This window comes from Rhinolophus hipposideros (genome assembly GCF_964194185.1).
Source record: "Rhinolophus hipposideros genome assembly, chromosome: 3".
In the NCBI taxonomy this organism is placed as follows: domain Eukaryota; kingdom Metazoa; phylum Chordata; class Mammalia; order Chiroptera; family Rhinolophidae; genus Rhinolophus; species Rhinolophus hipposideros.
In genome coordinates, this window is record NC_138049.1 from 23,598,105 (window position 1) to 23,625,155 (window position 27,051).

Sequence of the window (27,051 nt, forward strand, 5' to 3'; positions counted from 1 at the left end):
TTTTGGCAAGTCACTCAACCTCCTGTGCTTCTGTTGTCTTCCCTATAAACTGGCAAAAACAATAGTACCCACCTCAAAGGGTTGCCTTGGGGATTAAAGGAGTTATTAAGGCTGTTTGGAACAGTGCCTGGCATATAATAAGCACCATTAAAATACAAGCAATTATTATTGAAAGTCCTGTATTACTTGACGTATTGCTTGATGCTTTGAATGCATTTAGAGCAAAGCTACAACCAGGAAGTGACCATCTTCCTATCTCCATACATAAATAAGGACAAAAAGTATGGATTTCTTTCCCACAACAAACAAAGCAGGGTGGAATGCACCATATAATTTGCTAAATATTTACTTAGAAGTTTTAAAGAAATAGAACCAAAATTCTTTTCTTCTAACCCCTTAAAGATGTTCTACTCAGTGTCAAATAAGTACGTTGCTATATGTATTTTTCAACCGAAGTGATTTTTTTTCCAAGTCTAGGTACCAGGAATTCATAAAGCATGGCTGCACTTGATTCATGGGACGTGTTCCTGAAGAACTTACATAATTCAAAATTGATTATCCCATGGTCTGAGGATAGTGTGGGGAAGGCATCCTCAGAACACATAAATCTGCAGCCATTGTGTTGTATTGTTGCTATACTGATGCTTTTTATTATCAGCATTATTTCTAATAACTTCTCAGTTGCATCTCATAAATTGACAGAATGGCATATCATACCGTGTTTAATCACATTTTTGTTCCAAAGTTACTGATTTTTCAGGATTTTTTTCAGCACCAGTATTAGCACACTTGGATATTTTGAAAGCTATAATAAAGATCTAAATTACAACAGTTAATTTTAATACAGTAACACAAATTTCACCAAAATCCTTGAAGAAATTCTATAAACGATAAGAGCTTACATAATAGTGACAAGGGTAAGTTTTTCTCTTTATAAGAAAAGGTGATGACACTGGGTAACACAGCATTTTTACAATTCAGCTGACCTGCTAGCTTTGAAAATATGAGATGGCTCGATGCATAATTTGGGGGAATGTATCCAATGAAATTTTACACACAATGTGAAGCTTCTATTAATATTATTTATGTGTCATTAGTTGAGATTTGTACAATTCAATTTGCATATAATGGAATCACACTGCACTAGGAAATAAATTAGCAGCCTGCGTTTCCGCTTGCCCGGGCATGACCCTGAGGGCGCTGGATCATGGAGAACTACAGCTCCCGCGCATTACATGTACTACGGGCACATACCCTGAAGGGAAGCTGGGTCCAAGAGCTCTCAGAACCAAATCACAACCTGTTAAGATGGGAACAGAACCCCAGGTTACAGTGTATGTTACATGCATGAGTGTGCACACAGGTGCATATAGGTAACAGGGAGGGAAACCATCCAGTTGTTAAACTGTCCCATTTTTAAAGACTCCAGGAAAGACTTCCTGTCATCCTTCAGTACTATAGTCCAATTTTAAAGCATTTTCCTTGCCTCTTCTGAAACACTACAGCACGTGATTTATTACCCTGTCAACACCCTCCCCTTTGCCAGCACAAATATTCAAAGTGTGGCCATAATCAAAACTCCTACATCCTATTTTTACATGCGATCCCTACTGACCACCTAAATTACAGCATGGCACCCCCAAAACGCTGGCCTGCTTCTCTCTCTCTCGGTGGGCCCCAAATGGTGCCTGGAGACCAAATTCCATAGTGGAGCTGGCCCCCTCCCCTTACCTACGGTTCCCAACGGCCTCAGCTGAAAAGACGAGTGACTCTACTTCCTCCCTAGTCTGTCCAACAGGAACATATGGGTGCATGCTTCACTGGCAACGTGGGTCATGTGCAGACCAGGTATCTGTCAGAGAACACGACCTATAACTCACTGCTTGCTGTTCAATATCTTCCAAAAGCTCAACTGAGAGAAACAATTTTTAAGAAAGACTGCACAGATGATGTCACATATTGCTCTATGTCAGAGTTTCAGTGGGCTGGTTTGACCTGCAGTGCGTCTTAGTAGACCAGTACGAGGCTTTCTGTTGTTGTTGTGACATAAATCTGAATGCCTTTTGGGCAGCACGGCAGGCTCTCCCATCATCCAGGCCTCCACCCCCATCCCGTTCACATACTTATTCATGTGCCAGGACCCTGGAGGTGTTTGAAGGTGACTCCTGTGCTAGATAAAATCTGTCCCTCAGTTAAGCCAGGTGTCAGCGCTGCTTCCCTGGGCCACACTGTTTCATTCCCTGGGACAGACTGATTTTAATGATGTGAGCAGGCCTAATAAATTTGTTTATGAAATGGTATACTGTCATGGACACTGCTCAGTATGTTAAATGTCTTATAAATGGCTAAGTGACTTTTTTAAAAATCTGATAGATACTGCAGAGCACACCACTACTTTTGTTTGTCTCCTGCCTCTATGTGTAAGAAATCTGAAAACCCAGTTTGTGACTTACCTCTTGTAATGACTCAAGACATCCATTATTTTTCCTAATAGTATTGTCCCTACTACTAATATTCTCACATTTATTATTCCTTACAATAGTATGTATATTTTTGTAAGCCACTTTTTCTGGAAGAAGGGTACAAATGATCAAAACAAAAAAAAAACACTCTTCTCATAACTTTCTAATCAGTTGCGCCTAATATGTATAAAATCTGTGCCTGCCAGGTGCCAAAGGGCTCGCCTCCCTCTTCACTTTGCAGAGCTGACCAGAGAAGGGTGAGAAGGGAGGCCAGTGTAGACCCACTGGTCCCAGGAGCCCCACAAACACAGCACCTTTGCTGAAGGGCCACTCTCTTTGCCACGCGCGGTGCTGGCCCCTCAGAGAAGCAGCTGGTGGCACAGGCATAAGAGCTGGCCGTCCTGACGCGCTCCCCTCACCCGTCCCACACCTCTCATCCACTTCCCCTTAGCTCTGCTCCCTCAGCTTCAGACTCCATTCCTTCCTGAGCCTGTTCCTGTTCCCAGCTCCCCTGCTTTCTCTCTCGGCTCTTCTCTCAGGTACTTCTTAGGCCGGCTCCTGTCGCTCAGGCCTTCGGGCCCCACCTGGGCCATGCAGCTTCCCCCCACCCTCACTTGCTCCCAGCCTCACTGGCGAAACCAAGACCGTGAAGTGGGTCTGGATCCCTCCCAACTCTCAGTTGCCTTGTCTTTTCCAAGAGGTCCCCCTCCTTGGCTCTAGACTCCTCGGGGTGAAGTGCTCCTCGTGTGGGCCCAGTGTTGTCTCCACTTAACGCTGAGCAGCACCCACTTTACTTCCTCTTCTCGCCCCTCCTTCCCACCCATCAGACCTGGGAATTAATTTCTGGCAAATATGAAGAGTCCCATATCTACGTCAGAGACTAGATCTATGGGGAGAGGCAGAGAAAAAAGAGCAAGGAACTGAGAAACGGCAAGTGAGACAGATGTGACCACATCATCTTACCCTGCTGCTGGGTCACGTCACACCACTGACAACTACAGGCCAATAAATCCACTGCCTCAGAGTGGCTACGTACGAAACGTCAGCGTGACAACTTAATAGGGACACTAACAGACTACTGTGCTTTTCTAGGCTTTGTTAATGGCATTAGCAATTATAATGGCAGCTTCTTTTAATAATAAGAAAAAGTCTCTCATTGGTAACCTAATCCAATTACTATACTCACATATAAGAATTATAAGAAAATAATATAAGATATTGTGTTATATTCTTAAATATAAGAATTACAGGAAAAAATACATATATACTCATATATAATATTAAGAAAAATAAGCTTATAACAGCTGCCAATTGAAGTAAGGCACACACACTCAATCATGTACATGAGCTTATCTATGAATAAAGATATAACCATATCCGTGTGATTTGATACACATGCACACATCTACTCTAGATGCAATATAATTTCCACAAAGAACAAAGAAAACCCTTGCGTATTACTTTCACTTGCTCTAGTGCAAAAAATTCAAAATGCTCTTTCATAGAATTGCTTATGTTCTTATGCTTTCTGCAAACAAAAAACTATGAAACAAAAAGTAGAGAAGACGAGGGCCTTCAATTTATCATGAACCCAAACTAGTCTTCAAAAAGGAGTTAATGGTTTTGTTAACCAAGTTCCTTAACAGTTAAACTTTAACCACGTGACCCATTGTAAACCCCCGTCTTGGCCTTGCTTACAATTGCCATTAAACAACTGTACTTTATAGGTTGCCCTTTCTCATGTCACTCTGAACGTTGGCCAGTTGAATCTGCCACCACCATTTGGAATTCTGACCACCTTCTCTAAGATACTAAGATCAGCCCTGCCCCTGCTCAGCGGCGATGCAAGCATCTTCTCCTGAAAGTGACCCAGGATTTTTGAAGCTTGCCAGTCTAGCAAGTTTACTTTATTTTTCAGACACTGGAGTAAACAGAATGATGAAAAATATAGAAAATTATACACAAATGAGTATTTGGAAACAGGAAATATTGGTAACACTCTGTGCACAGGTGTGATGACATCAGGCTTTCCAGTTTCTTCTTTTCTGCTCCTGGACTGAATCAGGGAACATCAATACAGTACATTACGACCCTGAATTTCTTCCATCATCACAACTGATCATGAAAATGGTACATTTGTCATCTGCAAATATTATAGATTTGAGCCAGATTTTTAAAATCAGCACGTGCTGATTAGATTTAACACCAATTTACTAGGTATGACACACCAAAATCCTCCGAATCATTATAATAAAAATGTCATATATAGGATAACGTGAGTACTTGACTATAGGTCACTAGAGATCTGGACTTCTGCAAAACCTATATAGTTATATTCTCAAAACACTTTAACAACCACCTATAAAGACAAACTTCATCTCGGAAACATTTCAAGGTGATCTGGTCTGTGACGAAGTCAGTTTTCTTAGCAGGTTTACTGTGTATAAAGAAAGAGCCTTCAAATTTTCCAGGATACTAATAAACACTCATTTGGGAAAACGAATGGCTTTCTTAAATAGCTGTCATTTAATAAGGACCCTGTTCTAGAAGACAGAATAAAAACACCAGGGTTAAACGCTTACTATAGAAGAAAGAAAATACATGGGATCTGAAAATCAGCTAATTACGACCAAGGACTAATCAACGCAAGTCAAATCAAATGACGTTTTGAATACCTGTTATGTGGCCAGGGCAGAGGTTAGCACGGGATGCAAATGGTAAGATTGTAAGCCACGCTACATTCCTCTTTCTTTGACTACCTGATACTTTTTCTTGTTGAAAACAAGACCCTTTAAATAACATAAGGTGCCAATTCTAAAAATCTGATTCCCTCTCCTCCTAGGAAATGCTGTTGCTGCTGTTGTCTGTATTTGGTATCTTCCGTGAACTAATTCTGTCAAGTCTGTATTTTTTTGGCATGGGCAGCCACTTAAGTTTCTGTTCAGTTAGCTCAGTGGTCAGCTAATAATTGGACAGAGCAAGAACCTGAGGGTGGCTGGATCAGAGAACTACACAGCACTCACCCTGAAGGGAAGCTGGGTCCAAGAGCTCTCAGAACCAAATCACAACCTGTTAAGATGGGAACAGAACCCCAGGTTACAGTGTATGTTACATGCATGAGTGTGTGCACACATGTGCATATAGGTAACAGGGAGGGAAACCGTCCAGTTGTTAAACTGTCCCATTTTTAAAGACTACAGGAAAGACTTCCTGTAATCCTTCAGTACTATATTCCAATTTTAAAGCATTTTCCTTGCCTCTTCTGAAACACTACAGCACTTGATTTATTACCCTGTCAACACCCTCCCCTTTGCCAGCACAAATATTCAAAGTGTGGCCATAATCAAAACTCCTACATCCTATTTTTACATGCGATCCCTATTGACCACCTAAATTACAGCATGGCACCCCCAAAACGCTGGCCTGCTTCTCTCTCTCGGTGGGCCCCAAATGGTGCCTGGAGACCAAATTCCATAGTGGAGCTGGCCCCCTCCCCTTACCTACGGTTCCCAACGGCCTCAGCTGAAAAGACGAGTGACTCTACTTCCTCCCTAGTCTGTCCAACAGGAACATATGGGTGCATGCTTCACTGGCAACGGGGGTCATGTGCAGACCAGGTATCTGTCAGAGAACACGACCTATAACTCACTGCTTGCTGTTCAATATCTTCCAAAAGCTCAACTGAGAGAAGCAATTTTTAAGAAAGATTGCACAGATGATGTCACATATTGCTCCTACTATTTCTAGATTTGATTTATTTGATCTATGATTTCTAGATTTCTAGATTGCTCTACTTCAGAGTTCCACTGGGCTGGTTTGGCCTGCAGTGTGTCTGATTAGACCAGTACGAGGCTTTCTGTTGTTGTGACATATAAATCTGAATGCCGGGTGCATCAGGTGTTCTCTGGTCACCCAGGCCTCCACACCGGTAAGTCTCCCACCCCGAACTCACCAAAAGGCTCTGTGTGTGTGTTAGGACACAGCCGTTAATGTTTTGACTGTTTACACCTCTGATTTAGCCTTTACTTTCGGCTTCTGCAGAGCCCCAAGGTCTCTCCTGGGTATGCGCACAGCCCTGCTCCTGCATGGTCTTCTCAAGCACCAGGAATATATCAGAGTTTTTCAAAGCCCCTGTGGACATCTCATTCCCACAATATCCTATTTTGTTTGGCCCACTTCTTGTTTGTCCCAACTGGTATCACTGCTGCAGGCAACTGCCATGTTAAACACCTGCTGCTGATTGTTTTCAACGGACACCCAAGAAGAGGGCTGTTACCACTGGATGATCTCTAGATCGGCTCAAGTAAAGACAAGCTCTTTGAATGAAGCTTTATCTGGGAGCTTTCAAACAAGTCAAATAGTGACAATTCTCTGGGTCTAGGGCTTTTGGGGGAGCTTCCCCCTCTAATGACTAGTAGGCTGCTTGTTTTAAAGTGACCACAAAGGGAGAGAAAGAGGGCGTGGGAATAGGGCAAGTTCAAATCAAACAAAATTCATTGTTCTTACTACAATTCAGCCATTTCCCTTAAATAAACACTCCTAAGATTATTGGAAGCCTTTGGTTAATTTCTAGATTTCTGAAAAAGTTGATTTTGGCCATTTTGCCAGTGTTTTCATTACCTTTATGGAGAAGCAGACTTCTAGAGGTCCTTATCCTGCCATCCCAGAAGTGCTTCTTAATATAAATGTTTAAGTTTATATACATTTTTTATAGAAAAGTGATAGGATAATCAATAAAAGCCTTTCAAGCAAGTAATACTCTTAGGATAAAATTCTGTGTAAGAACTGAATGTGGGGACAAAGTCCCAAAAAGCAGTAACAAGGCTCACGGCCTCACACAGAAAGGTGCTGGCTTGGATAGTAAATGGCCATCAACTGTGATTGGATGGCCATCAGCTGTGGCTAGTTGGCCGTCAGCTGTAACCAGTGAGCCATTGGCCACTAATATAACTGCCGTGGCTACACTAGCAGAAGAAAAATGGGGCTAGCAAGAAGATGGTGGCTGGCAAGCGTGGACTGCTGTTAGGACGGCGGGTTGCAGATTATGTAGATCCTGCTTCCTGTGTCTCCAACCCAGCCGCCAGCGAGAATATATTGGTTTGACTCCCCTATCTATGGCTCCGTGGGTGTTCCTTGTTGGCCTCACCATATCCTGTGTTCTTATGTGCGGAGCGGGACCAGAGACCCCGCAGGCCGCCCCGCCTGATCCCCCGCACGACACTGAATAAAGAAAAAATGTAAAATTTCTGACTTATTTTTAAATGGTCGACAATGGTTATCAAGCTAATATGATATTTGGACTGTTTAAATACATTTAAATGAAAATGTTTACAATAAATTAGAAACTGCATCCTCTGCATTTATGTAAACCTTTAAAAAAAACGATATGACAACATTAAATGTTTCAAGAAGGACTGTTTTTTTCAAATTCTTTTAGGGGACACACAAGCAGAAAAGTTTGACCATCACCTTCAAATCAGCCTTCTGAAAATTACACTATGATTATGCCGTATACACATTCAGGAACCTCAAAACCCCCAGACTGAAGCCCCAAGTTCTTTGGATTTGTTCAGGGAGCTCCACAATTAGGCCTCCTTCGGGCCTTTCCACCTGATCGCCCACCAGGCCCAGGAGCAAAGCCTCTGCTTCAGCTGTGATCCCCCCGGCTGCGCAGCAGAAAGCAGATTAGAGGGGGCAGGAGCGGACCCAGACGAGTTAGAAGGTTAACTGCAGGCCGCTCATGCCCCACACCACACCTCAAATTCACTGAGTGTCTAAAAATCATTTCTGGATTAACTGGTGAGTATTATTTTTAAGTAAAAACTAAAAAGGTTTTTAAATAAATTTTCTCAACAATTTTGAGATCTTTTTTCTACTAAAAATTTCGAAAAGACACTAGTCCAATATATAAAGTTAATACAAACATATTTTCTCCTTTTGCTTCAATTAGTGTAGGAGCTACACTAAGCTCACTTAAGTATTACCTATCTGGTTTAGTTTATCCTTCCTTATGTTATTTTAGTATGTGAGACTGTTCCAAAGTGGGTAGCAAGTTGAGAACATGGTTATTATAGTTAGTTAAACTTTTTTATGCTTAAAGTAGGGTTTAAACACAAGGCTTTTACTCAAACCACTCTACCCAAATAAACATGGGAGCTTCACATGCCCCACAAAATAACAATGAACCCTTCAACTATAACAACTTGGATTTTTAACATTATCTCAATACATTCAGTTTATTCTCCTAGACCCACTCATTTCAGGTGTATAAAACAACGTACTAGTTAGACATTTATCATTTATACCCTTCACAAAGTGATAACCGCCCTCCCCCAATCTACTACCCGTCTGACATCGTACATAGCTGTTACATTTCCACTGTCTCTATTCCTAATTCTATACTCCACTTCTTGTGAATATATATATAAAATTAGAGTTGACATTCATTATTGTTCAGCTTCAGCTTCAGGTGTACAGTGCAGTGATCAGGCATCTACACCATCCCTGATGTGGTCTCCCTAACGAGACAAGTGTCCATCGGATACCCTACAAAATCTTTACAACATTTTTGATTATGTTCCCCAAAGTGACTTTCGTATCCCCGTGGCAATCTTTTGGTTATCGATTGTGCTTTCAATCCCCTCACCTTCCCCCTTATCCCCACCCATCCAGCAACCCTCAGTTTTTCCTCTATGTCTCTGAGACAATTTCTGATTAGTTCATTCACTTATTCTTTTCTTTAGATTCCACGTATAAGTGAGATCATATGGTACTTGTCTTTCTATGTCTAACTTATTTCACTTAGCATAATATTCTCTAGGTCCATCCATATTGTTGCAAATGGTAAGATCTCTTTCTTCTTTATGGCTGAGTAATACTCCATTGTATAAATGTACCAGTTTCTGAATCCAGTCATCTAACGATGGGCATTTCGGTTGTTTCCACGTCTTGGCTATTGTGTATAGTGCTGCAATAAACATAAGGGTGCATAAATGTTTTCAAATTAGAGTTTTGGATTTCTCTGGATAGATACCTAGGAGTGGAATTGCTGGGTCATAAGGTAGTTCCATTTTCAGATTTTTGAGATACCTCCATACTGTTTTCCATAGTGGCTGCACCAATCTGCAATCCCACAAGCAGTGCACAAGGATTCCCTTTTCTCGACAACCTCACCAGCACTAGACACACTCATTTCTTACATTCGATTAAAACTCACCAGCCTACACAGCCTAAAGCTCAAACTAAACAGAAAGCAATAGACTTCTATTTTACCTATTTTTTATTTCCATTCTGGCTCTAACATTCTGATGTTATATCAATATGGACTATAAAGTAGAAAATTCGTATTTTCCTTCTCTAACAGAGGCTATGTCAATATCCAAAAGTACATGAACCCCAAATAAGCCTGGTTTAGGCTGAATATCAGGATGAAGATAATGGTTTCAGTTTTTCCTGAATGTTTCTTAAAAATACCAAAGTTCCACAGAACAGAAATAAGGCAATCCCTTGGTTCATACTCTACAAACAAGTCCTGAGCCCACTCCCAGGTGATCCTTTAGTGATCCGCCCAAGGTCACTTAGATAGTGAATGGACTTCTCTCTTCCCTTCTCACCCGGGACCACAGACCAGTCAAACAGCATAGATCCAGTTTATAAGGAGAGGCAGTGACCAACGGCATTGTGTAACCAGATCATAATAAGTGGTTCTATAATTTGGAATAGCATTTTACTCAAAATTATAGAACTATTCACTATGATCCGGTTATACAAAAGTTTATTCAAAATGTTCAATACTCGTATTAATCCTCAGAATTACTTGAAAACTAGGTATAAGGAAAACCAAATTAAAGACACAAGTGCCTAAACCCAGTTACATTATAAAGGTTTCCTGACCCCAATCTTTGCACTCCTTAAAAACAAAAATAGACAGACAATGAAGTAAATCTACTCTAGCGAACAGAACTACAAAACTAAAAAGGAAAAAAAAAATGTCATAAGCAAAGGCTTACTTGTCATTCAATGAGAATAATCAATTTTCCTTGGAAAGAATGTAAAGAAAAACTACGCTGTCAGTATGGAGACTATCAAATTGAGCACCAGAAAAGGCACTGACATTGAGAAACAGAGCTCAACATGGCTTGCTTGAACCCTGTTTGGGTCAAGGCACTGGGTCAACATGCCACCTCCCAGGACCATTTTGAAGACCACCGTTTTTAAAACACCAGCACAATGTGGCTAACTTCATTTCCTTACCTTTGTTTTCCATGTACCTTTTCTGACCTGCTGATCTCCCTGAAAAATACACTCTTTCTGCTCCCCTGCCTTCCCTTCAAACTAAACCTGGGAAAACACTTTCCAGCGATCCCTCCCCCCTGGCAGTCACTCTGCTGGGCTGTAGGGAGAAAAGACAAGGCCTTTGCCTGGGGGCCACACTATTGGCAGATGCTGTCAGCAACCAACAAGCAAGTTACAGGATCTGTTGCAACAAGGAAAGACTTGTCAAAGGAGAGGCGCGTCGAAGTTTTATATAAACCTCAGTAAAAACGAAAACTAGACAAGAATCAGTCACGTGTAGTTGGCCCAGCAGTTCACCACCTAAGTACACTCAGCACAGTTTGCTTTATGACTTGTTTTCAAGAGTGTATTTCATAAAATTTCCTACTGCAAAGGAAACTCAAAGTTTAGACCCCACTGATGTATTAAACCAGTGATGTCATTATAACTAAACATTCATTCCTTTCCCAATTACTAACTTGTGAAACACAGATACAAGTTTATACTATGACTATTCTCAAAGACTCAAAACTGTTCATTTCCAAACTAGAAGGAAAAAATAATATACCATTTATAAAAGTTACCAAAAATATCTAGAAATTTCTTTTTGCCATAAGAGAATTTTTCATATTACATATAATTCTATTAAAATATGTAAATATAGACAAATGTATATATGATTATATTCCAAATGAATTCTAAATATTAGGTTGGTGCAAAAGTAATTGCAGTTTAAAAGGTTAAAAATAACTGCAAAAGCCGCAATTACTTTTGCACCAACCTAATTGGAGTTCCAAATCTGGAGAAAAACATTTCAAATTAATTCTTAAAAAATTCTTCCACATAATCTTTATATCACATATTGCACAGAATGTTAAAAAATAAGTTATGAAGAAAACTGATTTATTCCAAAGTCAAAAATTTCAAATCTGAACAGCTCAAAGATGAAGTTTACAAATTGTTTTTAATCAATAAATCCCAAGAAAAGCAATGATTCAATATAAGAATATTGACGCATTTATATACATACAATACATATACATACCAAATATCACATGCTTCTAGAAGTTATTCTGAAAAAAAATCCATAGTACAATTTGGTTTACTCACAATTCTTTTTTTAAAAAAATTTTTTTGAGGTTACATTGGTTTATAACATTATGTAAGTTTCAGGTGTGCAACATTATAAATCGATGTCTGCATCTATTATATCATGTCCATCACCAAAAGTGCAGTTTCCGTCCCTCACCATACAATTGACCCCCTTTACTTGTTTCACCCCCCCCTTTACTCCCCGTCACCCCACTTCCCCACTGGTAACCACTAATCTGTTTGTTTTTGTTTTGTTTTCTTTGTTCTTTGTTTTCTTTTTCTTTTTCTTTAACCTAAAATGCAAAATCTAAAAGGGAGGTAGGGAAACAAATTAAAGTCATATGTAAGCATTTCAATGCTTTTACGACACTTTAAACTCCCACTTCATAGGACCCTAGAGGCAGGTAAAGAGCAGAAAGCAGAAAGGCCTGAAGTGAATCAAGATACAAACTATGTGAGGCCTGATTACAAGTACAGGCACATACCTGCAAATCATGCAGTCTAACAGGCCAAAAGCAAGGTTCTGTTGATCAAATGGTTAAAATCACAGTGGAATCTGCTGTTACGGTGAAACCTGGGCACAGGATGATTCACAGATCACAACAAAACAATCCTCAAGTCAGCTAGACTCACACTGGTGAAAGAACCCTCCCCAAGGCTTCCGCGGCCACAGTGCTTCCCCACTCGGGGTCAGAAAGGCCTTTGCAGAAATTGCAGAAGGGCTCAACTCACTCAAGGAACCTGGCTTGCCCTGAAACCAGCAGGCAAGCCCAGAAGTCTCTGGGAAAATCCACACAGCAAATGCTCCCAGATCTGCACTTGAAGAGAAACTAAAGGCTCCCTAAAGGAGGCAGAATAAGGATTTTAGGAGAGTTACACTGCTGCAAACTCCCATGGGGGAAAGCAAAGTTCTGCCCTGAGTTCTTCCAACAAATCACAGAGTGCATTTCATCACAAGTTGGGAAGCAGCCACACTACCACATGACAAACTGAAAACCGAAAACCCAGCTAGAAAACACTGAAAACACTAAATCGTGACACAACTATTTGCTTTTTCCAACAGCTTTACAGTTTGTTTGAAAGGCAGTCACAAACAATATCATGTTATCCTCCCTTTCTACAGATAAGAAAACATTTGGGCTCAGAAAGGTTCACTGGCCTCGCAAAATGGCAGCTCCCAAGCTATTAACCAAATCTCAAATCTCACACTCTTTAGAACAAGCAACGAGTTTGGGAACCTTTTCCAAGTCTCAGACATCTGAGAAGGCACAATGGCTGACCGGATCAGCATGATGTACGGGGTGCGAATAAACTCGTGTTTCAGTTGAGTGCTATGTTCTCATTTTATTAACATACAAATGTAATTTCAATCCAAGTGCCAGAATGAGAAAAATGAGAACTTTCTTATGATTCAGCATTTAAGTTTCTTATCACGAGGAGGTTTATGGACAATTTAGCCTATAAGAGGCCTCAGTTTGCAGCTTGGTTCTTGAGAAGAAGCGATAAGAAAATAATGTGCCTTTATCTACAAGTTTCAAAGTCCTTGGAACTGACTGGAATAAAAACTGCACGGGATTTAGAAACGTGCAAGAAGTGGCAGATGTTGAGCACTGGAGCTCAGCTGTCAAATGGACAGCAGTGGTCAGGGAAGTGGAGGGTCAGGGAGGGTGGCAGGAGTTGCAACCAGTTCTGCGAAACAGAGCCTCCAAAATTAAACACCAAAAGGAAACAAAGCCCCACAAGTGTAACAGTGTTATTGTACACTGATACCCAAATGAACCCAGTCACTAACCTTACGTCATGCCCAAACTACTTACTTTTCCTGCGAACTATTTTTTATGCAGCTTTCCTCATTCTCCCGTCTTCCTCTCCAGGTTCTACTCTATGAGGATGTTCTGTGATCATACAAAACTGTAACATTTTGAACCAATGAGAACATCTTAAACAGAGCAAAAAGACAAACCATAAACCTAGGAAAACGTACATCAGGAAGTATCCTGAATATACAGACTGTGCAAATCAATAAGAACCCAAATGTCCCATTAGTAAAATGGGCAAAAAGAACAAACAGGAAAACAATACTAATGAGCAATACATACACTCACTCACTGATAATCCCACAAATGCAAATAAAAATAACAAGGGGCTGTGCATTTTTTCATCTATCTGACTGGCAAAGATGAAAATGGTCACCAAACTCCATGCTGAGGAATGTAAACAAAGCAGCACTCCATGCAGGGCCAACGTTAGTAAAAAGGTTGTAACAGACGCTTTCTGGAGAGTGGTTTGGCAACATGAATCAAAGTCTGAAACGCCACAGGCCTTGTGACCAGTGATCCCACTTCTAGGACTTTAGCCTGAAGAAGATAATCAGTTCCTAGTTGTGAACTGTGATCCATTCAGAACAGCAAGTGTCCACTCAAATGTGCACAATCTCCACAATTTCGAGAGCAGGAAGTCCTATCAAGAGAAGGAATCAGGTCACCTTGAGTGTATAATGTGTGAGCAAGGTGCCTCCTCGTTCTAGCGTTTTTTGTTTTACAAATTTAACTTCCATTCAAGTGCCAGAATGATAAGCATGAGGCCTTCTAAAAGTAATTTAAATCGCTCTATTGCTTCCTTGATGTTTTTATACTGAATTTAAGTCCTCTGGTAAAAACTTGTTCATTCTTCATGCACACGTGTGAGTCACTCAAGATGAATCCAACATCAGTCAGGTAGGATCCAACTGCGGCGTGGAGTCATGTACGCCTCCCAGACCGACACGTGCAGTCTCTGTGAGAGGGGAGGAGGCCTTCTGTGGAGCTCACTGTCCTTGTCCTCAAATGGACACTGCAGACTGCTGGGTGTCACTCCTGGTTTTAGGAAGCTCTCAACAAAGAGCACTAATATCATCATCATTCCTATCGTCAGGAACGGCCACTTCTTTCTGTGGATTCTATGGGTTCTGCAGCCCCAATACACCAACCACCCAGGAATCTAACCTCATTTGCTTCTATATTGCAAACCATCACCCGCACCTCCAAAACCAAAGGCCTATTATAGTGGAACCGTATCACTACAGGGCTAACGTTCCTGCCACGTGTAAGCACTACACAGTAAGAAGAGACCTGAGGAGCTGAAACCATTTGGAAGAATTCTTGGACCTGCTCCACATTAGATATGCACATTTTTGCCTCCACCACTGGAGGACACTTCCTATTCTCAATGCCAGGCTCTCTACATGGCTCTGGCAACACTGTCTGTTCAGTAACAAGCGTCGCCAACCATCCCAGGCTCAGTCTCTCAGATTACAGACTGCACCTGCTGCCAATCAAAAATAGCCAGAACTTGCTTCTGTCCATTCCCCAGTTTCCACTTCTGCCCAGACACAGAGTTTGTGTTATCACAAAGTTCTACTAAATATTGTACGCAAATCATCATCACATTCAGGACTGCTCATTTAAAAACCTAAAATAGTTTGTGATTCAGTTTCAACATTAATGTTGAAAGACATTCTTGAGATGCTTTAACTTAAAGGGACATAATCTACAATATCACCAAAGTGAATCTTACCCCTAGGGAAAAATATGCATTTTATATTTAGCAAATATCTCCCTTGCTTCCATAAGCAATTTGATATCCTGCTAATTTTTGCCTCGAGTCATCCCCTTTACAAGCTCTATAAAGGCATATGCCTTAAGGCTATCTATTTCTAATAAAGTTCCAATAAAATGAAAAATAGAAATACTGAGTTATGATACTGTCTTTTGTTATCTGACTATCTGTAATTGCTATTATGGGGGATAATGTGATTTGAGCTGCAATATATTTTGAAGGGGTCCAGAATATGCCACTACGGCCTAAAAATTATTTTGAGCTGAAGGCACTGGAGTTCCTGAAATCTCTCATTTGCCTTAAAGCAGGACCTCTCAAAATAACTCAATTGTCATAAATCCCCTCCCTAGGAGCAACCAGGCAAGATTGAGTTGTATCACCAGAGATGAGTCTCCACACTACATCTAAACAGACATTGTCACAAAACTATCATAGCTCTCATCTGTTCTCTAAGGACTCACTTATAATATCTTTCCAAAAAGTTATTTGTTTGCCTATAGGTACCCTTCCCCTGCCCTTCTATTAAGAAGTCATTTGTTTTCCCATAAGTCACCCTTCTCCTATTAAGATGATACATAAGCCACAAATTCTAACCCGAGGTGCCTCTGAGTCATATTTTTCTGTGATTAAGTCTGTCTTTTCTCTTGCTAATCTATCTTTGGTCAGTTTAATTTGCAGGCCCGCAAATACTGAACCTAAGAGGGTAGATGAAAAGTTCTTCCTCCCTGACAATTTAAATCTATGAAATACACTGTATTATGAGTGTATATGAGAACCATACTGACTTTCTTATTAATTGCAGTCTAAATTATTATATGATTAATATTTAACGCTTCCTCTTTAAGTCTTCCTCTTTCTTCACTTTTCTTTAAACTTCCTCTTAATCTTTGTTTCTAACTCTTCAATTTTTTTCAAGTATTATCGTCATAAGTATAATTTAGCAGAAATAATTTGTTTTCCCTTTCTACTTCTAATAAATCAGTACAGATAATTATTAAGTATTAAAAATGCTACCCACTTTTTGCCAGTTTGTAAAAACCTCTCAAGTACAATCAAGCTAAAACATCATGTTGATTAAATAAATCAAGTTGCTATTTCACCAACCACTGAGAACTGGAAGCTCTCTGAAATATACAGAATTAAAACACACACAGTCACTTTGTATAAAACCATGATATCCCCCTCACCAGAGTTTATTGTTTTAAAACTGATTTGATGATAAAAATAAAATGACAAACCAAGATAATTAGTCCAAGCTGGCACAGAGATATACACTTTGTACCAAAGCATGAAAAATAAACCATAGGGACTCCCCTCTCTCCAGAGAAAAGCCTTTCTGCTCAGATGGGCCCAATCCCTCCTTGGCATTTGGTTCTCTGAAGTTAACTTCAATTAGCTAGCCCCCCCACGGCTCAGAAGCACAGGAATGTTGGTGCTCACAATTAAGACAGACTGCTCACAGCAGCCGTGGGTGCTGGGACACTATCAGCCTGCTGTGCAGACTGTCCATTCACTGCTCTGCTGAAAAGTCACAATCCAGGATGTGAGGACTGGTTGGACCACAAATCCATGACTATCTGTATCAAAAGAAAAATTGCCAAAATACCCATTCTGTTAAAATGTACAGTAACTTTACAAGTTTGTCAACCACATACGATTATTCCCTTCCACAGGTTCAGCTGACCATGCCCCTGCTGACAAACCGCAGGTATGGTTCTGAATTGGCTACAAAACATCCATATCTGACTGTCTGGGCCCGCCTGCCGTACCAGTGGTACCTCACATCAGATACAGACTCCTGGCAGCAACCAGAACCAAGGCTCTTGCCTACCTCCCTCTGCTTGAAACATCCTTCCGCTGTTTTCAGAGCTAACTGCTTCTCTTCCTGCAAGAATCAGCTCAACTGTCCCCTCCAGAAAACAAACTATTTTTTCCACTGAGAAAGCACAGCACATTACCATGGTTCCCAGTGTTTACATACATGTCTCTGTCACAGCTTCACCAAGAGCCCATGGGGGTGTAGATTCTAACTCCTCCAACATAATTCAACATTATGCTTCCAGTCTTAGAAGACAGTAAAGTAAGCACATACCGAGTTTCCCCGAAAATAAGACCAAGCTGGACTTGGCCTTTTGGAGCAAAAATTAATATAAGACCCAGTCTATATTATATTATATTATACCAGGTATTATATTATATTTATTATATTATATTTATTATATTATATTATATTATACCAGGTATTATATTGTTATGTGTTATGTTATGTTATGTTGTTATGTTATGTTATACCAGGTGTTATGTCATGTTATGTTATGTTATATTATATTATATTATACTATACTATACTATATTATATTATATTATACTCAGTCTTATATTATAGTAAAATAAGACCGGGTCTTATACTAATTTTTGCTCCAAAAGACGCATTAGAGCTGATGGTCTGGGTCGGTCTCATTTGCGGGGAAACACGGTGATCAAAGTTTAGTACACGGATGAGTGAGTAGATGAACAAAACAATGCCTAAGCAAACAAATGAACAAGTGAACGAACTAACGAATGGACGTCCTGCTGGTTGTCTGGAGATGGGAGGGCCTTCATTTAATGCCCCTCACGCCCGCCCTGACTGACCCCTGAAGAACACCCTGAGCTCCTTACCTCCTCTCGGTGACTCTTCAACTCCACAAACTCCTTTCATTTCTCCGTATCTTCACATCCAATCCCCATATTTAATCTAGTATTTACCACCTCAGAAGCTTCTGCTCTTTATTTTATAGCTGCCCTTGTGCAGTACATGTAATAACTTGACTTGCACTTGTTTCTATAAAGTCTCCCAACTAGACCAAAATCCCTTTGGGCCCAATTTTTCTGTCCCTGTAACCCCTAATCCCAGAGCCTAGTATAGTACCTGACAAACAATACAAACTCACATGTATGAGATGGATAAGTGAATGAATGAAGAAAGGAAGATGTAACAGTTTTCACACTTTGCTTTCTACTTTCTCTCTTTTTTTCTTACTAAATCATCTGATTTTTCCAAGTGAACCATGATTAGAGAGGTAATGAGGGAAGAAGATCATTTACAGTTAAATCAAAGCTTGAATTAAAAACTTGTATACCAGTCTTTTTCTATATTAATATTCACAGACCCTTCACCACCACCTTACTGTCTCTCAGTATCTGTTCTCAACAGCATAACAGTTTGACAAGTTTTGTTATTGGATAAGGTTGAACAAATCACGAAACTTATACAGGTTATTGTTGACAGTGCTCACATCTGCCGGGTCCTGTGCCAAGATTTTTCATATATATTTTTGCTAATCTTCGAAAACACTCCAAAGAGTTGCATTTGGAAAATGGAGGTGAAAAAAGGTTAAATATTCGCTCCAAAGTCACTTTGCTAGTAAGTGTGGCGCCTCGGTTTACACCCAGATCTACTCAAAACACATACTTTTTGACTAAAACTTTAAAAATCCTAGGCCTTACTTAAGATTAGAATAATGGTACGGACTGAATTTCAAAAGCCTATACTCTTACCTCTACTCACTATTACTGCTAAAATATCAGTAATTATTAGATATTTTGTTGAATTCTTGTTGGCACCAAATCACTAAAGAGCACAGAAGTCCCCAGCAGGGATTCCCCTAAGTATGGAAGCATCTGGTCAGGTGCTCAACCAAACGAGGCCCTCCTATTGCTGAGACATTTTGGGGTACCAGTAATTCTCCAGCATGCCTTTAAAACAACAAGAATTAGGCCATAGGGAAGGGGCACTCTGACTACAGCAGGGTCAAACTGGTACAACCTTTTTATAGGACAATCTGTCAGCATTCATTAAAAGTCATAAAAATATGTATATCCTTTGACATAGCAAGTCCACAGGTAAGAATTTATCCTAAGGAAGTAATTGGATAATGCCCAGAGATGTATGAATAAGAACTGAAATATCAAACAATAGCAGAATGATCAAATTATCCAAGACGCAGACATACGATGGCATATTATGCAATCATTAAAAATGGTGATGTCAATGCAATTGTATTTTGCATTTTTGGGTAAAAGGAGCAAAGCGAGGACCTGGAGATATATGCTGGAGCAATCTCCTCGGAGGGATTCAGCACAAGTAGACGGTAAATCTTTCAAGGGGAAAGGGAGGGTTTGTTTAAAATAGTAAATCAGTAAGTCATTTCTAAATTTAAAGAAAACAAAATTGGAGTTGAAGAATAAGTAGGTTCCCTATTGGCTATTGTCATTTTTCTTTGAAAAAATAAACATATTTTTAAAAACTGGAAAAAGAAAGTGACGTACCTGTTCATTTACTGCTCTGCTAAAACGTCCGCAAAATATTCTACGTGTAAAAAGCAGATTATAAAATACATGACCCTCTCTTTTCAAAAACTGTATGTAGTTTTAAAAGTCTGTAAGACAAAAAATTTGAAGGCTACAAGAATATATATCAAAATGTTAACAATGGTGATCTAAGTAGTGGGATTATGTGTTTGACTAGAGAGCCAAAAAGAACTTTGCCTGTCTTCTTTCATTATTATTATTTTTTCATTTTTTCCACAATGCCCATTTTATGACTGGTAAAATAATGAAATGACGAAGTATTTTTAATTAAATCAACCCCTTAAAAATGCCAAAAAGCTGGATCATAATCAGGGCATTTTTTCCCCCAAAAGTCTTCCTTTTGGTACCTTCAAGTTCTTTAAATTGTTCATTGCTAAAAGCCTGGAGTAAATTCATAGAAGGCTTAAGCTGCAAGAGATTTCCCAGTTTTAGCTCCTGTTTTCAATTCTTTATGGAATGATACATATTCTTGGACTTACAAGAAAGCTGACAATGAAAGTTTAGTTTCTAGAATTTAACCTCAGGTCCTGTAACAAGTAAAGAGAGAAAGAGTAAGGGCTGTGCATAAAACACCATTAGCAGGCACAGAGTAGTTCTTACTATAACAAAGCACACAAGATGAAGCTTTGATGGATGAGGCAATATTTTCTACCAACGCCCATTACAAAGGTGGATTTCTAAAAGACAAAGTCCAAAAGTAGCAGATATTTTTAAAAAACTGACAAAGGTAATTTCTAGATAAGGCAAGAAGAAAATGTCTTCCAAGACCACAATGGTGCTCTACGTACCTTACTCCCTCAATAAATATTCCTGGATTTGAAAACAAACAGCTGGCAAACACTCTTATTTTCCTTCCAATGGATATAAGTAATTTAAAATGTAATAAGAATTCAAGTAAACACCTAAAAGGAGAAACAATTTAAAATATACTACAAACCTGGGGTTATAAAAAGTGTGTTCAGTGGCTTAAGTATGAAGAAAACTACAAATTTTGTTTACAGGGAACAGATGGTGTGCCAATATTTGTACACAGGTGTATGGCATTCCGAACACATTTTGCCAACAAAACAACGTTATAATGGTGGTTAACTCGCAGCCTGGACCACCAAGCCTATTTAGTCGTAGTGAGAACTATTATCCCACACCTGCATTTTTGGGTGAATGGCACTAGAGGTCTAAGTGAAGAAACCCATAATGCTAGGAGAGTAAGAGCTGCTCTTCTACACTGGGAGCAAAAGGCTCCCAGCAAAGAGATGCCACCCCCAGGTTATACCCTCTTCCTGGGGGCAGCCCATGTCCAAAGGACTAGCCCATGTCCAAATGACTCCTCCCCACTGGGGGGAGGAGAGGTTTAAGGGTCCGCCCCCATGCCCCCAGGTTAGATAACTCTGCAGGGCCATCCCAGCTCGAGCTCAGTTATAACTTCATCACGGTTTAACTCCTCCCTCTGCGCAAACCTCCTTCCCTCACTACCCCAACTACTAATCATGTCAACAGCAACCCCAGTAAACCTTCTGCAAATAAATCTCCATCTCAGAGACTATTTCCAGGATTTAAGGCAAATGGTAACATTCAATGAGCTCGTTTTATAACTCAGGCATTGTTTACATATACTGGCGGTGCCACAAAAAATGTATACAAGTGGACACTTTGGTCAACGTTGCTCAAGCAGTAGTTCATAGTAATCAGAAATGTCTGAAAAAAAAAAAAAAAGAAATGTCTGGATGCTGATGGTAACCACTTTGAGTACCTCTTGTAATTGCAGAAGTCAAACATGACTTGTATTCATCTTTTGCTATCAGTATATATTGAGTATTACAATTTTAAGTTTTTTTCCTTCTTAAAATGTGTATACATTTTTTGGGCACCATCTATATATACATTTATGCATAATATGCATTAAATATATATTATGTATATAACAGAGATAAAGATCTTACTATATATGTATGGCTAGGTACTATAATCCCATTTTAAATATGCAGAAACTGAGGCTCAAAGAAGTCAAATGACTTATCCAAGATCATATGGCAAGTAATTTGAGGAGGCAGGATGTGAATCTAGGTCTACCCATTGCAAAGCCAATCACTATGTAAACTAACTCCGCCTCCTAGAAAGAGCTGTTGAATGAGTTAAGGCATTCTCAGCAGCCCAGGGGTTATGGTGGCAGTCAGGAATGAATGGCGTGGTGAACCACGGTCATCCAGAAAATAGGGATTTATAAAAGGACTTGGGATCCAGGCCCACTGAAAACTAGATACAATGATCAAGGGTTTATATACTTTTAGGCCTGAAGCGAAAAAAAAAAAAAAATGTGGAGGTCTAATGGAACCAGAATTCCAGAATGAAACTACATAGTTAATCTCCTGTATGATTAAATCCTAAACATAATAATTGGCAAATCTTGTCCACCTACATAGAGGGGGTGGCCGGTTAGCTCAGTTGATTAGAGCGTGGTGCTGATAACACCAAGGTTGCCAGCTTGATCCCCACATGGGCCACTGTGAGCTGCACTTCCCTCGGAAAAAAAAAAAATGCTACATACAATATATGCATACAGATGTTTACTATGTATGAAGAAAATTGTGATTCATCATCTTTTACTCCAATCCCTGCAAAATGCTTCATGACTGGCAAAATAGCAGAAAAAAATGGTAAAAACATACACAGACACTATCTAACAATACTATTAAATTTCTTATTGGGGTACAAAGTCTTTACAATTAATATTCAAGTTACCCAAGATGCACAACTGTAACTGGTTCAACTTCTTCACCTACAACCACACCAGAGTATCCCCAAGCTTTCCCTCGCTAGCAATCCTCTTTTACAGAATAAGTAGTTATCAATGCCTACTGACAAACAGTGAAAAACTAAGAATTGATATTACCCTGCCCTGGTGACCACACTGCCCAGGAACTACAAGACATAAAAACCATTCTATGAACTCCAAATAACTACAAATAAATATTATTAACTTCAAGTGAAGTCATTAAGTTTCATTCTTGCAGATGTAGATCACAACTGATTCAAACAGTGAGAACAAACCACTTGAAAGTTCAACAGAACGCGTAGATCTACTGCATCCTTGGAAGAATTGTTTGATTTATAACACTCATAATCACAAAATCGAATGTCACAGTTAAGTAAAAAACCGAAATATACTTCGAAATACTGTAATAGTCCCATTAATATCATTTTAAAAATCAAAAACTGGGCCTTATCAGTTGATTGAGAGTTTGCACATATCTGTTGCCCCTGCCTTTAAAAATTCAGCAATGTCAATTCTCCCATCCCATACTATAATGCACAGCTTTAAATGGTAAAACAAAATGCATTTGTAATTCATCAATTTTGCACACAGCATCCATGTTCAGTTCTCATCAACTGCAGTGAGAGATTCTTCAAATTAAGGTGGAGCATTCACTGAGACTGCGCATCATGTCAGAATCAAGGGTTGGGCATCACAAACCTCAGCTGGTACTTTCTCTAACCCTGATTATGGCAATGTGTGGCCCATTGCTTCCATCTTTCCCCTGTTCAATTAATAAAACAAGCTCCAAATCAGAAATATGTAGCTTCACACAGATACATACATAACTACTAAATATACCTGACTCTGCCACTTCAGAGGAGAGTAACACTGGCGACACCATAACCAGATCAACGTTTACAAATGAGGAGACACCACCAACCTAAGAAAAAACTTTCCTCACACCACTTGAAAACGGTCGAGTCAACTGAAGAAAGAAAGAAAGAGACAATTGATGCTTCCGTACAGACAAAACCTAACAGGAGAAGCCACAACCACTGTCAGAACAGGAATGCAAGTTCCTTGAGGACCAGGAGGTCCTCTCTGGCGATTACCACTGTATCCTTGAACACTTAACACAGTATTTGTAACTCTGCAAGTGCTTCATTTTTGGATAACAGCGATCATTGTCGATCACTTATTTTTCTTGAGGAACTTTACTAAGCTCCACTCTGAGCCTTACAATAACCCTGAGGGGGCCTATGTAATACATACATTTCTTTTTTTGAATTCTACAGGCGAGGAAATTGAGGCTCAGAAAGACTGACCTTCCCAAGATGCTATCAAGTTCTAAATGCCTGAGCCAGGAGTCTGTCTTCCTTCCCCTCAATCATATCAATACCAAAATGAAGTTTAGAGTTAAGAAAACAAAGAACACGGAGAAGGCAGGCAGTCTGGCCAAAAACTGTATTACCAAACATTCACAAATGTGGTTGAGTTTGGGAAACTTCCTATTTCCCTGTTACTGACACAGCCAATGGGCCCGCAGGTTCTATCTCTAATAGGCAACACTTCACTGTGGTGTCAAGTGCAGGTGCCCTGTTTAAAAAGTGACATGTCTACATAAAGTATGACCTCAAAAGCTTAAAGCTACAAGTTAAAAGCCAGAAATAAAGCTCTCAATCTCCTTCCGTTATAACCTATCTGGACTCCGTCCCTGAAAAACTGCCTGACCAGAGGATTTCAAAGGAACTGTCTCCAAGTAAGTAAAAAGTGTTTGCACCCTGTAACGAAAACTATTATCTTTGTGGTGACAAGAGCAATCCTGTCACATTTTCACTATTTCAGTAAGTGCCCCCCTCAAAAGGTGCATTCGGGCACTACCTACGATTATTAGGCTTCCTTCTAAAAATGTGAAACAGAATTAAATAGGGGATGATTTTTTTTTTTTAAACTCCAGGCTGAGAACGGAAGTCAAATTCAGATTCTCTTCCTTCCTCAAGCGATCAACCGAACACACACACACACACACACCCACACACACACGCCCTACAGTAAAAAATGTCTCGGGGCCTCTTCACCTGTGGCAATCGACACAGCAAGCCCGGATTTGCTGGATTTAAGGCTGTTCACCGGGGAGGTGAAGGGGGGGAGAAGTAAGGAGGGTGAGCGAAGGAAGCTCGAGGAAGAATGAACTGGTTGCCTAAGTTTTCAATCGGATCATTCTTCTCAACTTGGGCAGCTCCTTCCTCCCTTCCTCCCTTCCTCCCTTCCTCCCTTCCTTCCTTCCTTCCTCTCTCCCTCCCTCCCTCCCTCCCGGCCCCGAGCACACCCTCGGCTTTGCCAGCGCGGGCACCACCAGCAGGGCCCGAGGGTAGCGCTGCCGCAGCCGGGCACCCGGGCGCCCCTCGGGGTCTGGGGCGCAGGCTGCCCAGGGCGCGCGACCCGTGCGCGGCGCGAACACCGGGCAGGGGCTGCAGACCTAGCGTCGCCGTCAGGCGTGGGGACCGGGAAGGGGCAGCCACGGCGGGGCGGAGGGGCGGGGTGAGCACTTCCTGACTCGCATTGTCCACGCATTGCCCGCGCCACCCAGGGCCCAGCCACCGCGACGACCCCGTCGAGGAGGAAGTCGGCGCTCGCCCCGCCAGCCCCGTCTTACCGTTCTTGGCGTCGCCCGCGGCTGCAGCCCCCGCGGCGGCCGCGGCGTTGGCGGCGCCCGTCCCCGCGCCTCCGGTGCCCGTCGCGCCCCCGGTGCCCGGCGCGCCCGCCGCCGCCGCTCCGCAGCCGGCCGCCGCCGCCAGGGCCCCCCCGGCCGACGCGCCCGCCGCGCCCGCCGCTGCCAGGGCCCCGGCTCCATTTTCCTGCTCGTCCCCGCTGCTGTTGGCGCGCTTGTTTTTGCGGCCGCCTTTACTGTTTTTGGGGTTGGGCATCTCGGGAGCGTCCAGGTGTCCGGCGTCAGCGAAGGCGGCTCCCCACGGCGCGGCCGCTCCGGGCAGCCGGCTCCGGGACGCGGAGAAGGCAGGGAGTGGGCCGGGGTCTCCTTCAGCGCCCGTCTAGCCGCGCGGCCCGCGCCGCGCCATCCCGGCCGCCGCGCCCTACCCGGCTTCCTGGAGCCGGCGCGCGGCCACCCGAGGCTCGCAGCCGCGCGGGCGCCACGGGCTCGGGGCGCGAGCGAGACGCTCCCGAGCAGGAGGGAAAAGGCGGGTCTCCCGCTTGTTTTGATTCGGCTTCGCTGACACGCTCTGGCCCCGCCCCCCGTCCGTGACGACACTGGGGATTCGGCCTGGCCGCGCCCACCAGGTGACCTCACAGCGGACGGGCCCTCCCGCGTGACGTCACGCCCCGCGCTGAGCTGGCCACCTTCGAGTGACGTCATCCGGGCGCCCTCATCGCAGGCCTCGGGAGCTCCCGGCGTCTGCGAGCCGTCCTTCCTGAAATGGCCCCGAAGGCCAGTCCGATGGCATCTGAAGTGATTCAGTGGCCTCCTGACCCACATGTAATTTGAGAATTGACACAATATGGTCCGGAAAAATAGGTGAGTGAGTAGAGCAGGAATGTAAAACAAAGGATTTCAAATTTCGGACTAATAATCCATGAAAAAGCTTTGCCATTCAGGACCAGTCCTAGTGGTGACAGTTCATTGCACAGGACCCACCATCCAGGGATGTAACTAAATGTTGCCTGTGACCAAAAAGCAGTCCCTGCCTGGGGGGAAACCAACAATCCCTGTGGATAGGACTGAGTTGTCCTGAAAGATGGGTGGCCACTTGTGACCTACAGAGATTAGAAGGTAACACGTGTGATGAGAGGCAATGATCTAAGGGCAGAGGACCCCCGGGAAGCGTTTCATGTGGTCCTTTACTGCAACTCCGTTCTGCCTTTTCACATATCAGTTTCTTCCCATCCCTCAGGTCCCAGCGCAAACACACCACTTCCTTCAGGGTGAGGCACCTTCCCAGAAGAGCTATCAGAAGTATCACCCTGTTTCTTTCCCCTATCCATCTCTAATTATTTTGTCAGTGTATATGTTTACTTGTTTCCTTCTCACTCAAATGAAAGCTCCATAGGACAGATTTTTTTTTCTGTCTTGGGCACCTCAGGAAACAGCTAGCATGTATTTGTTGATGTATAAATTAAATTCCTTTCCCATGAAGAGTGAAGGGAAAGCTATGTTAGCTGACAGTTTACAGTTTTCCCCTCCTATAGTGTGAGCTTCTTTAATTAACCCAGCTCTTCAGTAAGACTCTGTGGCTGTGTTACGGAGCATGTAGAGACAGGCAGGGAAGTACAGGGAAAAGTACCCACCGCGTGCTCACCTAAGGAGGGGATTCTAATTGGGAACTCGAGGCATTCATTGCAGTCCATAGCAGAGCCTGGAGCTGCAAGAAGGAGTCCAACTAGAAATGCTGGTTGGACTTTTCAGTAGGAAAATAACGCACCTTTTAATTCCCTAATTTTTATTAGAGAAAAATGACTTTAGAGGGCCATATTCATGGTTATAGTAGATAGATAGCTACTGTG

The 27,051-nt window shown here is 41.7% G+C and overlaps 1 protein-coding gene across 1 annotated transcript in view; it reads right to left on the minus strand.

The window, feature by feature from the left end:
• HECA (hdc homolog, cell cycle regulator) overlaps window positions 1-25,728 on the minus strand; it is a 45,316-nt gene extending 19,588 nt beyond the window's left edge. Inside the window, exon 1 of the mRNA XM_081044678.1 lies at window positions 25,190-25,728. Coding sequence (XP_080900804.1) covers window positions 25,190-25,460 — 271 coding nt within the window. The 5' untranslated portion in view covers window positions 25,461-25,728. The remainder of the gene's footprint in view (window positions 1-25,189) is intronic.
• Between the last annotated feature and the right edge of the window lie 1,323 nt (window positions 25,729-27,051).